At 40.6% G+C, this 15,647-nt stretch overlaps 5 protein-coding genes and 1 long non-coding RNA gene across 8 annotated transcripts; 1 reads left to right on the forward strand and 5 right to left on the reverse strand.

The window, feature by feature from the left end:
- Window positions 1-7: 7 nt before the first annotated feature.
- Window positions 8-2,277, reverse strand: LOC130687550 (uncharacterized). Its single transcript, XM_059494987.1, has 3 exons — window positions 1,733-2,277; window positions 1,479-1,606; window positions 8-1,293 (listed from the first exon to the last, which is right to left on the reverse strand). The coding sequence occupies exons 1-3, from the start codon at window positions 2,246-2,248 to the stop codon at window positions 150-152; spliced, it is 1,788 nt and encodes a 595-aa protein (XP_059350970.1). The 5' UTR covers window positions 2,249-2,277; the 3' UTR covers window positions 8-149.
- Window positions 2,278-3,778: 1,501 nt separating this feature from the next.
- LOC130687170 (uncharacterized) lies at window positions 3,779-6,342 on the reverse strand. Of its 2 annotated transcripts, none has more exons than XM_057510312.1 (3): window positions 5,849-6,342; window positions 5,075-5,745; window positions 3,779-4,967 (listed from the first exon to the last, which is right to left on the reverse strand). In XM_057510312.1, exons 2-3 carry the CDS (start codon window positions 5,630-5,632, stop codon window positions 3,885-3,887), a joined length of 1,641 nt encoding a protein of 546 aa, XP_057366295.1. In that variant the 5' UTR covers window positions 5,633-5,745; window positions 5,849-6,342; the 3' UTR covers window positions 3,779-3,884. The 2 variants fall into 2 exon arrangements, with proteins under 2 accessions (XP_057366295.1, XP_057366294.1); XM_057510311.1 differs by having other exon boundaries at window positions 5,845-6,342.
- A 140-nt stretch (window positions 6,343-6,482) lies between these two features.
- On the reverse strand, window positions 6,483-9,255 carry LOC130687179 (bestrophin-3-like). Of its 2 annotated transcripts, none has more exons than XM_057510326.2 (10): window positions 8,796-9,255; window positions 8,094-8,204; window positions 7,914-8,007; window positions 7,750-7,836; window positions 7,569-7,689; window positions 7,251-7,501; window positions 7,073-7,192; window positions 6,901-7,008; window positions 6,745-6,834; window positions 6,483-6,648 (listed from the first exon to the last, which is right to left on the reverse strand). In XM_057510326.2, the coding sequence occupies exons 1-10, from the start codon at window positions 8,867-8,869 to the stop codon at window positions 6,604-6,606; spliced, it is 1,101 nt and encodes a 366-aa protein (XP_057366309.1). In that variant the 5' UTR covers window positions 8,870-9,255; the 3' UTR covers window positions 6,483-6,603. The 2 variants fall into 2 exon arrangements, with proteins under 2 accessions (XP_057366309.1, XP_057366308.1); XM_057510325.2 differs by having other exon boundaries at window positions 6,483-6,676; window positions 8,796-9,251.
- Window positions 9,256-9,696: 441 nt separating this feature from the next.
- On the forward strand, window positions 9,697-11,913 carry LOC130687172 (tudor and KH domain-containing protein homolog). Its single transcript, XM_057510314.2, has 9 exons — window positions 9,697-9,904; window positions 9,987-10,140; window positions 10,208-10,332; window positions 10,402-10,653; window positions 10,724-10,776; window positions 10,851-11,004; window positions 11,068-11,309; window positions 11,369-11,522; window positions 11,594-11,913. Exons 1-9 carry the CDS (start codon window positions 9,806-9,808, stop codon window positions 11,648-11,650), a joined length of 1,290 nt encoding a protein of 429 aa, XP_057366297.1. The 5' UTR covers window positions 9,697-9,805; the 3' UTR covers window positions 11,651-11,913.
- On the reverse strand, window positions 10,065-10,940 carry LOC132087953 (uncharacterized). Its single transcript, XR_009420948.1, has 2 exons — window positions 10,802-10,940; window positions 10,065-10,149 (listed from the first exon to the last, which is right to left on the reverse strand). It is a non-coding gene; the product is annotated as an uncharacterized LOC132087953 (long non-coding RNA).
- On the reverse strand, window positions 11,778-15,481 carry LOC130687191 (bestrophin-1-like). The gene is made up of 16 exons (XM_057510341.2): window positions 15,299-15,481; window positions 15,111-15,221; window positions 14,947-15,040; window positions 14,781-14,867; window positions 14,591-14,711; window positions 14,291-14,520; window positions 14,109-14,228; window positions 13,936-14,043; window positions 13,761-13,853; window positions 13,616-13,695; window positions 13,052-13,390; window positions 12,740-12,851; window positions 12,533-12,660; window positions 12,305-12,473; window positions 12,125-12,242; window positions 11,778-12,067 (listed from the first exon to the last, which is right to left on the reverse strand). The coding sequence occupies exons 1-16, from the start codon at window positions 15,361-15,363 to the stop codon at window positions 11,916-11,918; spliced, it is 2,127 nt and encodes a 708-aa protein (XP_057366324.2). The 5' UTR covers window positions 15,364-15,481; the 3' UTR covers window positions 11,778-11,915.
- Between the last annotated feature and the right edge of the window lie 166 nt (window positions 15,482-15,647).

Raw genomic sequence — 15,647 nt, forward strand, 5'->3', positions numbered from 1 at the left:
TCCGTTCTGTATTTTTTTTAATTTACGAAACTAGCCTTAAGCGAGGGCTATACATTTCTCGAATTTGCTATTTTGATTAATGATGAAGCTTTCCATAAGCTTCAGACAAAATCTGTAGACATGGTGAAGGCAGTTATGGTGACTAAGGTTTACGAAAGAATCTTATAAGGAATTTCATTATTTTCGTCTAAGTCTTCCAGGCGTCGAATAGTTCCAGCTTCGAGACGTTTGCTTTCGACCAGATAGGCCCGACGGCGATGCTGTCGATAACAGTAAACGAGAAGAACAGATATTAATGCAAGAAGAATTATAGAAACACTAACGCCAATGACTCCTCCGCGTAATTCTTTGGACATGTCCGTAGACTCGGTAGTTGTTGACGAAGATATAGTTGTGCTATCTGAGTCGCTAGAAATTGATAGTATAGTGGTGCTGGTAAAATCGCTGGAACTGTCTGATGCGATAGAGCTCTCGGAGTCCGTGGACGTTGTCGGATATGTGGAAGTGGCAGGGCTCGTGGAAGTGGCAGGGCTCGTGGAAGTGGCAGGGCTCGTGGAAGTGGCAGGGCTCGTGGAAGTGGCAGGGCTCGTGGAAGTGGCAGGGCTCGTGGAAGTGGCAGGGCTCGTGGAAGTGGCAGGGCTCGTGGAAGTGGCAGGGCTCGTGGAAGTGGCAGGGCTCGTGGAAGTGGCAGGGCTCGTGGAAGTGGCAGGGCTCGTGGAAGTGGCAGGGCTCGTGGAAGTGGCAGGGCTCGTGGAAGTGGCAGGGCTCGTGGAAGTGGCAGGGCTCGTGGAAGTGGCAGGGCTCGTGGAAGTGGCAGGGCTCGTGGAAGTGGCAGGGCTCGTGGAAGTGGCAGGGCTCGTGGAAGTGGCAGGGCTCGTGGAAGTGGCAGGGCTCGTGGAAGTGGCAGGGCTCGTGGAAGTGGCAGGGCTCGTGGAAGTGGCAGGGCTCGTGGAAGTGGCAGGGCTCGTGGAAGTGGCAGGGCTCGGGGAAGTGGCAGGGCTCGTGGAAGTGGCAGGGCTCGTGGAAGTGGCAGGGCTCGTGGAAGTGGCAGGGCTCGTGGAAGTGGCAGGGCTCGGGGAAGTGGCAGGGCTCGGGGAAGTGGCAGGGCTCGGGGAAGTGGCAGGGCTCGGGGAAGTGGCAGGGCTCGGGGAAGTGGCAGGGCTCGGGGAAGTGGCAGGGCTCGGGGAAGATGTGGAGGTACTGGACAAGCTTGAACTAATAGCGGTAGTAGCAGGCTGTGTACTTGATGAAGTAATAGAAACAGACAAGGAGCTGGAGCTCGTAGGTTCGCTGCTGAAAAAGATTACGAATTAAACCTCGCCAGTTTTTAATTGATATTAGATAAACGCCAACGTAAGATAGAAATAAAATTAAACATTCTGAGACAAGCGCCTTAGCACAGTCACATTACGTTGGAATTTATGTGAGATTTTGTTGGACCACATAATCCGTGACATGCAGAAAATGAATTGCATTACCTAGTGCTCAAGAGAGTTGTTGTTGAAACGGTATACGAAGTGCTCACATTCATCCCATTCTTGATGATGATTTTGCTAACAGCTAATCCAGTACTATTCAGGTTCGCCCTGTTGCCATCGAGACGGAGCTGTATGACAACGTTTATGGTTAGATGACTTCGTTTACATCGTTCTAACGTTTAACATGCGATAGCAGTTAAGTTAGCAATTAAATTTATCAACTCCACGTTATTAAGATGACAACTATGTGATACCTGCAGTCTAGACGGTGTGTTAATCCTAAGGTCAATTGGAACAGTAATCCAGCCGGATGATGGATCAGCTGGTGGTGGTGCGTTGAAAACCTGTACTATCTTAAATACATTTTCAACAGTGTAAAGATTAAGAACAGTGTTCCTTTGGAGGATAGCGGAGGCAACTACGTTCCAGTAGGTCAACGCAACAAAGGCGCCGGGCAATAGCTCGAACTCGTTGGAATAGATCTGTGCTGGTGAATCAGAGATTGGCACAACCTCGAGATAACCACCGCCATTTTCTTCCATCGGTGGTCGCAGCGAGTCGAATCCAAATGGAGGAGAATCACCGTGCATCGCCAAATTCCAATAAGTAAACGAATTGTCTTTTGGAATTTGCCAATAATTTGCAGTTCCACTGTCGAAATCGTCCACGAGTGTTTCGTTCTCATTCAGACCCACAACAACTGGTATTACAAAAACCATTAGATCAATTCCCCAAAACACAAACCTTACGGTTTTGGTTGAAAGAATCATTGTGGAGCTTAACTACTTCAAAAAACAGAAATTTTGTTACGTAGCTCTATTCAAGTCAACTAATAAGACGGATGTGACAGCGGACGCTTCTTGAACATCAAAAACGTAATAACGGAGTAATATAAAACAAACTACTCACATGATTGTTGTTATCGTCTGACGGAAAATGTTCAAAAGACTCACACACGTCAGTGTCACGTCATCAACTGTGGCAAACAAAGGAATTTAATTCATTTCCTACGAGTTACATCCTTGTGTTTTAGTTATATTACACGAAATGTCAAAGGAATTGTGAAAACTATACTTAGTAGGTGCATCGTTTACAATTACACTGTGACCTTTTCGCAGTGTTCGTAAATGTCAGACAAAACTCAACCACGTATATCTAGTGCAGTCAAAGACATTTGAGCAATGATGTCAGAACAGTATGATATAAATTAAAAGGCAAAAGGGGAAGATCTAGAAACCCAACGAAAAAGGATGCGTTGAGATCGTAAAACAGCAAAGAAATTCTAGACGTTACCCAATTCAACTTAGCTAAGTTGTAATATTTTCAGGTCAAACATCACCTACAATTAGTAAAATTCTTTGAGAAATACTCCATTCTCTGGACCCCATGAACCTAAGAGGCCTACCTCATTGCAAACTTTCCCAAACACACCAAGGTGTACGTGCCTTATCTCTGTGAAGCATAAGGCGTGATTATAGTAAACTAAAACTCACATAATAGTGAACAACTGGAGTCGGTGTCCGCCATTTTTGTTTTCACTTAAAAGTCAACACAATAAATGGAGCTGTTTGGTTGGTCGAGTAGAAACGCACCTGGTAGAACTCAATCACTGTTTACCGGGGGAAACAAAATTATATGACACGAACGACCATAAACAGAGCTAATAGACTTCGGTATCTCTATCCAGGGTGTTTGTTTTCACCATGATTGTTCTTACTAGATGTGGAACTATAATATCGGAGAGCATGTTTTGAGAACAAAATGTAACACAAGGATGTGAATTACTAATACATGCTGAGCCACTTACCAAATCACTGAAGGCCATTTTAAAACATACACCAACTAAAAATCCTAGCAACAATTTAAGCTTAAGACAAAATGCTAACGATACCTGAATTCCCACTGCGGGTTGGCAGACGACGGCAACGATGAAACAACGTTTAAATTCAATGACATGGCCATTAGCTTCAACGAGTTACGACTATACCTGTTCACGACAGATTCGTACAGTCAAATGCAAACTAGTTGGACAGTTGTAGCTACGTCACCTTCAAACGAAAAGCAATTCAAGAAGGTAGGGTGAGCAACGCGTGAAAACTCACCCTTCCCTTTTTTGTGCTACAATTCTTAGAAAATTTGTTTTGCAGCTAACGTTGCCATATCTTTGTATTTATGAACTAAATAATTATAATATTTAAGTTTTTATTGCGTCATTTGCCAATTGGTTAAAAGTAAACTGTTCATTTTTTGGCGCTTACCAAATTTTCGTATTTCATCTTAATTCAGTAATGAATACAACATTAATAATAATGTCGGTATATATTTTGCACGTATAATAACAAAGGATTAGAGATTGACATATAATACATATTTTCGAAATGGTAAACTTTTAAATGAAATTTCAGTTCATCTTGTAGAAGTTGCTATGCTCAGAGGAGAAATGGGCGGGGAAACTTCTGACGGGACAAGAGGAGCATTGGATGAAGTAGTTGAAGAAATTGAACGGCTATCAAGATCAGCTTTGTGTGGACTTGAAGGAATATAATCCGGTTGTTCCAATTGGCGAATCGTACCAGCCTCCAGCTGTGACTTCTCAATAAGATAGACACGGCGTCGATGGCGTCGGTAGAGGAAACCAAATAACAAGCAGGATAAAACAAGTAAAATAATAGAAAGACTGACACCAATAGCAATTCCACGTAACTGTGCTGACGTCAGTCCAGATGGCGCCGTAGTTGGTGAAGGAGTAGTTTCCATTGTAGACATGGTCGAGCTCAGTGAATTGGTATTACTTGATGGCATCGTGGTAGTTGAAGACCTCAGGGATGTGAAAACGGTGGTTGTACTTTCGCTTCCGGATGTAGTGGATTCAGAATAGCTGGTGCCGGTGGTAGGTGACTTTGTACTTGATGAGGAGGTAGAAACAACTGATGTAATGGAGCTAGTGGACGTATTTTCATTGTTCAAAGATGTTGTTTCGGCCATCGAACTCAACGTTGATGTTGAGGAGGACGAAGGCAAATATATTGTACTTGACGGTAAGGTTGTTGTTGAAGTTGCTGATGTTATTAATGGTGATGTTATTGATGACGTTGTTGACGTAGTAGTTGACGGAGGTGTTGATGATGATGTTGACGTTGTAGTTGACGGAGATGTTGTTGATGATGTTGTTGACGTTGTAGTTGACGGAGATATTGATGGTAATATTGTTGGCATTGGTAGTAAAGTTGTCGAAGTTGTTGAAATTTCTGTAGTCGTTTTTTCCACATCAAATTTCGATGGAGTTGGAAAAGACGTAATAGTTGTGATACTGGTGCTGTTGGTTTCCGTTTGACTTTCTTTTGTTGACGAACTAATGTCGTGTAATGTAGACATCATTGTCGTCGTTGATGTAGAAGTTGTGCTTCGATCTTCCCCGTTCTTAATGACGATCTTACTAATAGCTAGACCAGTGCCATCCAACTCAGCTCTGTTGCCATCCAAACGCAGCTAAAGAAAGAACACATTTTCATAAATTTCAGACTAGTTATCATTATTTTCAAAAACATTTCTTTGATTCAATGTAAAAATATTAAATGTGTTTTTGCAAAACTAACCTGAACTTTAGAGGGCTGGTTGATTTGAAGGTCCACAGTAACCGTAGTCCAGCCAGGTGAAGGATCAGTAGGCGTTGGTGCTCTAAAAACTTGCACAGATCTCTGAAAAGCATCGACCTGATCTTCGATATTGTCTACAAATTCAGTGTAGAGGATCAAGACCGTGTGTCGTCCTAACACCGTTAAAGGAATGAGGTTCCAGTATGTCAATTCTGCAGTTGCACCAGGCAATAGATCGAACACGTGGGTAAAGATTTGAGCTGGTGAGTCGGAGAATGGAACAACTTCTATGAATCCTCCTCCATTTTCTTCCATAGGTGGTCGAATGGATTCCAAATCGAATGGAGCTGGATCACCATGCATCGACAGACACCAAATGGTGGACGAATTATCATTTCCGTAGCCTTGCCAATAGTTAACAATGCCGCTGTCAAAATCGTCCACGATCTCTTCTTTCTCTTCAAGGCCCTCAACGAGAGCTGGATGACGCGCAACAAACACTACAAGGCCAGCAGCAATGATAAACATCAACCGTACGCTCTTGGTTGAACGGCACATTTTTCGTCAATAATTAGACAGCTGTTGAAACTCGATCTTAACCGTGGCTTTGCTTGGCGTTTTCTAATGATGCAAATTGAACAGCCATGCTTCTTAAAGACGCACCTGAATCTCTAAATTAAAGGGGAATCATCAAAATGCACTAAGATCTTGTTATCATCGGTAACATCAAACAGTTCATAGCCACCATAATCATACGAAATTAAGCTTACCTACATTGTTTTATCCATTCTTCATATCCCACCCCAAAATCTCCGACGTCACTGAGGCCATTAAAATCTCTCGATTGCGTTGTCATTTGCTGTCTGACGTCTTCAGTTGTGACGCCGAAGAAATTTAGAAGTTAGAGTTGCACGGGAACATTCTTTCACAACCTAGTGACGAAAATCGAACCGCGCAGCTTTTTGTTTTCACATTGCGGCAAGTAATACACAATGTTGGGTACGGGTTGGCTTCTAAACAGCACTAAAATCAACACATCGCACGTGCGTGCGATGTCGGCAAAATAATAAAACAGCGCATTTCGGTTTGCGTCCATTTAATTTCTCCGTAAATGTGCAACCATTTACGGAACTTCTTTTTAAACTGGAACTGGAACTTTGTCATTCAGTGTATAATTCATGACCAATACTGTTTGAATTTACTTTGCGCAGCTTGTTAATGAATTATTATCTCGCTTTGTAGGCAAGCATAATGGCATTAACATTTTGTAGATTATGAATTATGGTTAAATAGCGAACATGTTATGCGAAAGGCGCTTGAGGAACATTATGAAATAAAGAGTTTTGTTAAGGAAGATATTTAAAATACACAATTTCACCATTAGTTTCAGGCCAAGCTCTTTGTTTCCAGGGTAGGGTTGCTATAAAAATGTGGATCTAGCAGGTTGTAAACAAAGCAGCGAGATACGGAGGCGTGGACAGCTGAGAGTCTTATCTGGCGCTAGAAGATGTTGTAATACTAAACTTCTGTCAAACCGATTCCGTCGTCGTCTGCTCCATCAACCTGTTCAGCACCTTCGTCAGTATACACACACAAATTGCGCTAGATGATGCAATTAACGTAATTTAAAAAATTAAGAGACGTGGGTTTTAAATGTCATGCAAGTGTACCGGCCATTTTTTTGATGGGGTTTCAATGGACGTCGTCACTAATTCATCCGCCGGACCAGCAACGTAAAGCGCTTGTAATCTCTGCGCATCCTGTAATTGCAAAACAACACATGCTTTTGTCTTCCATAATCCAAATAACTTACAAATTACACATACCTCGATGTGAGATTGGAGCAACTTTGTAATGTCAATATCATCGTCGTCTTCTCCGAATGGATTAGACGCCATAGCTCCAAATCTCAACCAAGAAAGATAAAGAAAATACTTCAAACAACGTAATGCCGTTAGATTGGAATGCGTAAGGAAAAATGATAATTTTCATTCATACCTGAAAGGTGTTGAGCATTGGAAAGTAACCCGTGATAAAAGAAGTAGCCGGATTTTTATCAGCAAGCTGACGTGCCATCAGCGATGCTACGCCGATAGAGTAGACGGTAATAGTCACGACCTTGAATATTTGCAATTGTTGTGATGAAATTTGTCAACATTGACGTCTATTTCCGTACCTGAATCAAAGCAACTGGTATGTTCTTGGACGAAAACTTGAGAGTATTACAACAGCTTTTTTTGAAGGCCATCAGCGCATCCACTTGACGATTACAGTCGGCTGGAATCGTGAAAAGACCTTGTCGGCTACAACGCTTTAGCATAGCCAAGTTCCAGTCCAGTACCGCTAAAGAGAGGTAATGGTCGCTCTCGCTAGCGTGCTTCGACTGCACCTGTTCCAGGTGTACCCGTTCGTGTTCCAGCAAAAGCCCTAAAATGTAAAATTTGCTGGAGGAAATGAATTACTATATTTTTAAAAAATGGGAAATTCTTTTTACCAGCATTTTGAAGGGACTGTAAATCAGGATAAAGTTTCTTCAAAGGCTGGCAGATTAAACGGAATGTAAAAGTCCAGCTCAATAAAACCCATCTAGAGTATTGCTGAATCATCTGCGCTCCCTATTTTGGTTTTAAAATATCGTTATAACAAAGTCTCAACGATCAACAAAAGTCCCTTACGTCTGCTGCGTTTTCTTTCAAAGCGAGAACGAAAATGGCAATCACTTTAGCTGTTCCAGGCATGGTATTGAAGACAGAGAACCATCGCTACATTGAAATAGTCCCGCAAAAGAGACGAAACAAAATTAAAGTGGAAATAACACAAACTGAATTTTCGTACTGACCTGCATAGAAGTGGATGTGAAAAATCCCAACAATAAAACGATGGGAAGTGAAGACGTATATTTGGAACAGTAGGCGGCTATGGCTTCAAAGTCCCTAAAAATTCAATGTCATGTCTACAATTACACGCAGGCCAATACGATAGGAAATTTTATATTGCCATTGTTACAATATCTACTCACACTCTTGCATTAGCGCTGAGCACGTAATCGTAGAGCAGCGAAAGCGAAATGTAGGAAATCACGTAGATCAAAAACGGCTCCCAAAGAAGGCGGTAAACACTGTGTTTCCATCTGAAATAAACATCGTTAGTGTTCAACAGCATAATTAGTGACATAAAATTGCATAACGTCGTATCCGTTGCGCCCTACTTCCTCAATGATCAGTGCTAAGCCTACCAAGCGGAAACATGAACGGAAACCGAGATAAAGTGCCGACTGTTTCCTTTTAGTAAGTCTTGCTTCAGTAAGATTGGTGCATTACAATTAGCTTAACAACAGTCTTTGTTAGGAACTCGAATAATTTAAGACCAATCGAGATTTCCTCGTTTGTTATTGTTTACCTTGTTGATCAGAACGTAATTAACATTTTAGTGCTCAGTGAAGCGTTGCAAAGACTACGATTGGCACAAAATGGGAGTCATTAAAGAACTTGTACGACCGGAAATTTGCATTATTAAAAGGAGCATTGACTTATGAAGAGAATCGTGAATATTTCGCTATCAAGGAAGCCTTGAGGGCACTGGAAACGCGTAGGGGGTTAGCTTGTTGGTGATGTAAATGTCCTGGAATGCTTCTGCATTTAGAAACGGCTCATCGCAAGCTGGCAATGCCAAAGGTATGCACGAAAAGAAACTAAAGAACTATGACTCACTAAAAACGTACCTGAATAATATTTTGAAGCTCTCGCCGAATCCACTTGCTCTTCCCGAATTACTCGGAGATATATCGTCAAACATTGTGCTAAAAGAGGTTTCACTAAACCCGTTGCGTACAGACGACTGTCTGGAGCACACTGAGGAACCTTCTAAGCTCTTACAAACCAACAAGAGGTCTTGTCTTTCTTTCTCCACAGCAATACAGTTCCTTTTTGGTTCCGCAACTACACCTCGTTCAAATTCGTTGTCGGGAAATCCGCCTCGCCTCCACGCCTGGTTGCACCACCATGTCTTATTTCCGATTGGTCTTCATATCCAGGACCTTTGTGCTTGCATAATGCAGCGGATACCGAATTTTGCATCCAACATATTTCTTTGAAGTTTTATCTCATTGCAGACTGGTCAGAATGGGGAAATTCGATTTTTTTTTTGTCTGAGAAACGTGCCAAGGCTTTTTTCGGATGAGTGAGTATCACACTGCGCCTGTAAGTCATAAAAAGTAAACGTGAAAATGTCCAGACCTTGCAGGGCCTGTAGCCTGAGGATAGGCCCTAAAGGGATACATGGAAATGGTATACAGCATGTGGCTTTTCACCAGGAATACCTTCACAAACCGCGAGGCCAGTGGGCACTTAATGAACGATTTTTCAAGATTTCTAATTTTCATGTTGCCTTCACACAACTTCTACTATCTCTTATTCAACCCTAGTCCTACCAGTTCGTTAGCTTTGCCTCGGTTTTTAAAATGTATGAATTGAAATCTCTGAACTGGGTATCATGACATCACTAGCACACTGTGCAGCTTTGCCAGAGTTACAGATTGTTCTATAACTCATTTCAAAATTCAATTTTCAATAACTAATAAAAATGTTATCTGGCAATGCCGATAAAAACCGTTGTTTACTAAAGACCAGACGATCTCAGTGGTCTTTTTTGATTCAGTGTGAATTCAAAGAACTTTTTTTTTTCTTGAACTTACAATTGCCGGGGCAAGTGACAGAACTAAACCGGAAGAAAATGACTTCCGATTCGTCTCTATTACCTAGTCTCAAAACTTTGTTTGCCACTGTCACTGCTGGAATTACAGGAACATTAGTGTATCACTACATGAAAACAGTATGATACTTTCTTTTGATCTGTACATATGTTTTCGGTGTCTAATGCTACACTAACAAATAACCATACTGTTGTTTCCCAGAATTTCTTTACTGCAAAAGACGAGGAGAAAATTAAAGAATCTTTATATGTTGAGGTTCCACGGGACACAGTAGCTCACCTCATTGGAAGGAATGGTACTAGTATTAAACAGATTGAGGAAGAAACCTGCACAGCTGTCTCTTTCATTGATCCAGGTTGGGTCCCTTATAACAAATTTCAAATGATAATTCAATAAGTTAATAACCATTTTGAGTTTAACAGGTGGTGCTTGCAGACTTGCAGTGATAAGGGGTAGCAAAGATGGAGTACAGCTAGCAAAAATGCAGCTTTTAAAATGTGTGGAAGAACATGCGCAATTGGAAACCACTGAAATATTTGTTTCTGAGGTATTACCTGTTTTGTTTGATGATGAAAACAAAGCTGTTGTGTGCTCTTCTAATAGTTTGTGACAATAGAAAACTATTGATCGCCTGACAGCGCAAGAAAGCAAAAAATTAAGAGAAATTGCGGCTTTATCAAAAACACGAATTTACATCGATGGCGTCCGAGAAAAACGGACAAGCCTTCTGGTAAGAGGAACCTACCATCAAATAGAAAAGGTTAGAGAATTTTTGAAAGAAATGGTTGCAGAAGAAATACCTGCAGCAACTGAAACCAGTAACAATGTGCCAATGAAACGTTCGCCGAATGCTGCGAGAACTCAGCCAGTGAGTAAACGCACATCATTTTAATCTGATACGTTCAATATAGTGCAATTTTAAAGATTCATTCAATTAGGAGAAAAGTACACCCACGGAGTACGAAAAACTTGAGCCGACTAGTTCCGACGGGTGGGAGAAAAATTATATCAAATACCGTGTAACTAGTTTCCTTATCCTTCAAATATCCTTGATCGCATTTCTAGATTCTGCGAAGTGATGGTATCTTTTGTAGAAAGCCCATCGAAATTTTTCGTCCAGAAGGCTGGACCCTGCTCCAAGGAATTGGATTGTCTGATTGATGACTTAACAGACTTTTATTCTGTGAAAGAAAATCGCCAGCAATACGCCATCTCAAAGGTAAAGCTTTCAGTCATTAAATAAGATTTTCTTCTAAAAAAAAATCTTACGTTTGTCGTTTAGTACGTAGTCGGTTCTCTAGTTGCTATCCTGGCACCGGACGACACTTGCTGGTACCGCGGTAGAGTTGTCTCGATTGATTTGGAAGAAGATAGCGACGACGATGGTATCCTTTCGGTCAATCTCGTCGATTTTGGTGACACCGTCATTGTCAAGCAGCCTCATGTCGCTATTTTACGTCCGGAATTTTTATCGATGAATTTTCAAGCTATCGAATGCCGCATGGCTTACATCGAACCCATAGGGTAACAAAATTAATAGCGCTTGATTTTGAATAGCAGTGGTGTAAAATAATGATATCTAGGGGTGGAGAATGGAGTGAAAAGGCAATCGAAGCATTTGAAACTTTGACGTATTGCGCCAGTTGGAAAATTTTGATGGCTCGCGTTGAGTCTAACGCCACTATGAACAGCAACTGCATCCACGTTTTGAAGCTCGTTGATACCAATACGGAAAAAGTAGCCATTTCAATTTTTCTCTACGTTCTTCCTCGCCATCTAACGTACTTTTTTTTCTACGAATCTAATAGGATATTGACATCGCCACTGAACTTGTTCGGCTGGAATTCGGATACAGTACTGCCTAAGAACGTTAATGTGATATTTGCGGCCTTACTTTAAAACTCAGATTACCTTTTGACCAGGAAGAATCTCAAATTTGATGCCAATCCATATGTGACATTACTGTTTTTAAAATTAAATTGGCTGGACTAATTAGCTGGCAATTGCCAAATCTATATTCACAATATTATTTAAATTAAAATGGGTAATTTTGAATGAGTTTGTAGCCAACATCTGAGAATGTGCTGACAATACATGGCTGAATAAAATTGTAAAAAAGAAAAAAAAAGATCACATCTTTTCGTACTCTTGCTGAAAAGAGCACGTACTGCACTTGCGATAGTAAAGATCTCTTTCAGCATCAAACTTTTCCTCTCCAAAGACATGCTGGTGGCCGGCCGTTTGTTTTTTGTAAACGCTACTGCGTACTGCCATTCGCAAATCTTTAGAAAACTTAATTTTAGTGACTTTAAATTAAAGAGAAACTTTAAGCTATTTACTTTTAACTTGTTGGTTGAATTTCTTTATTTTGGATTTTTCTCGTTTGGTTTCGCGAAGTTCTTTTTCTTCTTCTATCTTCTCCAGGGTCTCCCACAATTCGAGCGCTCGTTTTTCAACCTACATCGAAACACAAAGACAATGAAAGTTTTGACGAGCTAGTTACTTAGGTATAAACTAGCCTGTAATCTCAAGTATAGTTTCATATCTCCCCAGTTGGGATTGAGAGGGTTCTTGCGCAAAATGTAACGTAAAATTGGCTCTCGCAAGTCCAAATCACAATCTTTTAGGAGGTACTCTTGACGTGCTTCTGTTCGCGTAATTAGACTGTACTTTTCGTCATTTGTATCTCTGAAGATTGGATGAATCAAGTTAAAATAAAGTTTTGAATTTCATAATCAGCCACCTACTTGCAAGGGTCACAAACAGGATACGAAAAAGAGCGGTAAAGTAATGAATCGTGAAGGGGCTGCTCGCATTCATCACAATGGGGACGATCAGGCAAAATAATTGGGGCAGGGTCTTCAGTGATCACTATCTAATAATTCCATTTAAAAAATTGCATTAAAACATTTGCATTGCACAATGCATTTAGCGAAGTTAGAAAGATCAAATACTTCTCTTTGTTGTTCGTCTTCAAGTTCTTTCTCATTAATGAGAAATCCACCCCCTGAATCAATAAGTCTTGAATTTTTTATTCTGATTACAGAATGCTCGTCTGTGTTGCCACTAGATTAGAACAGTAAAAAAAAAAAAGAGTAAAAGTGGTTGTACTTAGGATTAGAGTCAAATAGTAGTCAGGTTCAACAAGATAGTGAAATATGAATAACATGCATGGTTGGCTAAACATAAGAATTTTTTTATTAAAAAAATAAATACCAACAAATTCTATAACTGACATCGAGAATTTTCTAAATAATTTAGCTTACGTTTTATAAGGATGAGCTTGCAATCTTGCCTGGCGAAGGAGGAGAGCTTTCTGACGATTTCTTTCTATCCTGGCCTTCTGAAATGCACTTAGACATTGTATGTTGTCTCCGGTGTCTTTAACAGGTTTAGAGGTATCGGGATATTCTGGAGATAAAGCAATCGCTTCCTGTTGGTCGAAGTTATCGCCAGCTACTTCATGATTGACTCCTTTGTTATTCCGTATGGGACTGGCTTCAAATGAGGCGGCGAGACCGCTATCACCCTCATTATTTTGGGTTTCTTCATCTGATTCCAATTCAAATATCGATTTGGTTTTTGATTCAATGGCGTTCTTTGCACTCTCCATCAGTAAAAGATGAAGTATATAGAGTTTGTTACTGAAGTGCACTATTCGTTTTTAAGTTTTGACTCGACTGCTCACGCTAGCAGACCAAAACCAAATGACAGAAAAACGAAAAAAGATTTCGGCAATGCCAGACTTGGAAAATCGTTGCATGTATTTACAATATTGCCCCGTTTGAAAGGAGTTATGTAACAAGACATAAAATTTATTTTAAGGTTACATAAGAGCACTTTCCTGATTGTTGCCATTTGCCAAAGGTTCGCTTATGAGGCCTCGTTGTGCTTTCGGACATGCAAGATTCTTTTGATTTAAACGGATTATAGCTTTAACCAAATTTTGCTTCAGACCAAAATAAAATTATTTACCATCCATTCGTGTGAAGAACTGTGAAGAGAATGCGACACTATCTGCTCTGTCAAACCGGGTGAAGAATAAAGTGATTGCCACCGGACAGCATCCTGCAAAGAAGTACAACATGGCAAGGATAGATGTGGTGTTCTCCTGCACGATGCCCATTAGAAAAATTAATAAATATCTTACGTCTACGTGGGCTTGCAAGAGTCGCTTAATATCAATATCGTTCTCGTCATCTGAAAAGGGATAGGCTGCCAATCGACCGAATTGCAACCACAGGTAATAGAGAAAATACTGCCAAAAAATAGCAACAGAAATTTCAAAAACAAACGTGGTTTATGCACATTTATGAAGGCTACCTGGAATGCGTTGAGGACAGGAAAATACCTTATGGTGAACGAAGTTGGAGTATGCTCATCTGTCAGTTGGCGCGCCATCAACGATGCTAGTCCGTAGGAGTAAACGGTAATCGTTACGGCCTAAACGTTAATTACAAATAATGGAAACACTCAATGAACAAGTCAATAACACTATAGAATACTTGAATTAATGCAAATGGGATATTTTTGGCAGCAAATTTGATTGTGTCTCCGCAACTCTTCTTAAAAGTCATCAAATTATCTTGGTTGCGCTGGTAATCGGAGAAATCCATGAATATTCCTTGTCGGTTACATCGTTTCAACAGGGCAAGATTCCACTGTACAACCACTATAGGATGGTTGGAAGCGAGCTCACTTTCGAGTTGCAATCGTTCATGTGGCAGCAATAATCCTAAAAATGCGATTAAAACTCTATTGAACGAGGAATCTTATGACATTAAGAAATCAATAAAATATGTTACCAGCATTCTCGAGAGACAATAGAGTGGGGAATACTCTTTTCAACGGTTTGCAGATAAGACGGAACGTTAACGCCCAACCTAGTACGATCCACCGTGAGTATTGCTCCACTATTTGATAACCCTTTCGGCACAAAAGAGCAATGGTAATTTGACAATTGTGCAGAGCAACAAGCTTAATGGCACAACTTACTTCTGGCTGACCTTCTTTGATTGACATGACAAAGCTGGCTATAACTCTTGTCGTTCCAGGCATGGAATGCACCAGTGAAAACCATCGCTACAATTCCCCAGGCGAAAACGGTTGATCGTGATTATCAGAAACAATAAAGTAATATACTGTATTTTATGTTTTTAACCTGCATAGAAGTTGAAGTGAAGAAACCCAACAGCAGAATAATGGGTAGTGATGAAGTATATTTGGAACAGTAGGCGGATATATCTTCAAATCCCCTGTAGATACAAAGAAATGATGCTCATTAAATAATCGATTCACTGAATCATATTAAAATGAACCATATACTTTTTGCCGTCGTCATCCAGTGCAAAATCGTACACAATTGAAAGTCCTATATACGCCATGGTGTAAATGATGAATTCCTTCCAAACAAGCCGGTAAGTACTCCCCGTCCATCTATATTACCAAGATTAAATAAATTAGTTAAGAGCTGCTAAGTTGATGAATAAAGGAAATCTGCAAAAGAACGATACCTGAATAACGTTTTGATATTATGACCAAATTTAACTGTGGATCCAAACGAAGAATTATCACACATTTCTTCCACAAAGTTTGGATCTCTAAAGGTTAATCTACTCCGTAACTACTGCACTTGAAAACAACCTCACTATAGCTAACAGTGAACTGATCTACAAAACGCAACAAAAGAAACTGGTACATGGAGACCTACTGGACATAATCCTTAGGGAATTTCGACCCAGCTATCGGTGGGCATTACTCTGTAACTTTTCCAAGACGTTGATATTACGCTACTTTTCCAGAGGGCTACGAAAAGAAATTTCGAAGTCGCATTGTTGAGGGAAAGAGTGAACTCGACGGAGT

Source organism: Daphnia carinata, chromosome 4 (assembly GCF_022539665.2).
Source record: "Daphnia carinata strain CSIRO-1 chromosome 4, CSIRO_AGI_Dcar_HiC_V3, whole genome shotgun sequence".
In the NCBI taxonomy this organism is placed as follows: domain Eukaryota; kingdom Metazoa; phylum Arthropoda; class Branchiopoda; order Diplostraca; family Daphniidae; genus Daphnia; species Daphnia carinata.

Coding starts and splice junctions, on each gene's coding strand:
- LOC130687550 (XM_059494987.1), bottom strand. CDS start 2,248: ATGATTCTTTCAACCAAAACCGTAAGGTTTGTGTTTTGGGGAATTGAT. Junction 1,607..1,732: donor ACACACCGTCTAGACTGCAG/GTATCACATAGT, acceptor GTTGTCATACAG/CTCCGTCTCGATGGCAACAG. Junction 1,294..1,478: donor ACAACTCTCTTGAGCACTAG/GTAATGCAATTC, acceptor AATCTTTTTCAG/CAGCGAACCTACGAGCTCCA.
- LOC130687170 (XM_057510312.1), bottom strand. CDS start 5,632: ATGTGCCGTTCAACCAAGAGCGTACGGTTGATGTTTATCATTGCTGCT. Junction 4,968..5,074: donor ACCAGCCCTCTAAAGTTCAG/GTTAGTTTTGCA, acceptor TTCTTTCTTTAG/CTGCGTTTGGATGGCAACAG.
- LOC130687179 (XM_057510325.2), bottom strand. CDS start 8,869: ATGTTTGACGATATATCTCCGAGTAATTCGGGAAGAGCAAGTGGATTC. Junction 8,008..8,093: donor CTCAGCGCTAATGCAAGAGT/GTGAGTAGATAT, acceptor TTGAATTTTTAG/GGACTTTGAAGCCATAGCCG. Junction 6,835..6,900: donor TGCTCCAATCTCACATCGAG/GTATGTGTAATT, acceptor TTGCAATTACAG/GATGCGCAGAGATTACAAGC.
- LOC130687172 (XM_057510314.2), top strand. CDS start 9,806: ATGACTTCCGATTCGTCTCTATTACCTAGTCTCAAAACTTTGTTTGCC. Junction 9,905..9,986: donor TGTATCACTACATGAAAACA/GTATGATACTTT, acceptor GTTGTTTCCCAG/AATTTCTTTACTGCAAAAGA. Junction 10,777..10,850: donor GAGCCGACTAGTTCCGACGG/GTGGGAGAAAAA, acceptor TCGCATTTCTAG/ATTCTGCGAAGTGATGGTAT.
- LOC130687191 (XM_057510341.2), bottom strand. CDS start 15,363: ATGTGTGATAATTCTTCGTTTGGATCCACAGTTAAATTTGGTCATAAT. Junction 14,712..14,780: donor TCAAAGAAGGTCAGCCAGAA/GTAAGTTGTGCC, acceptor TTGTGCCGAAAG/GGTTATCAAATAGTGGAGCA. Junction 13,696..13,760: donor GTTCTTCACACGAATGGATG/GTAAATAATTTT, acceptor TTAAATCAAAAG/AATCTTGCATGTCCGAAAGC.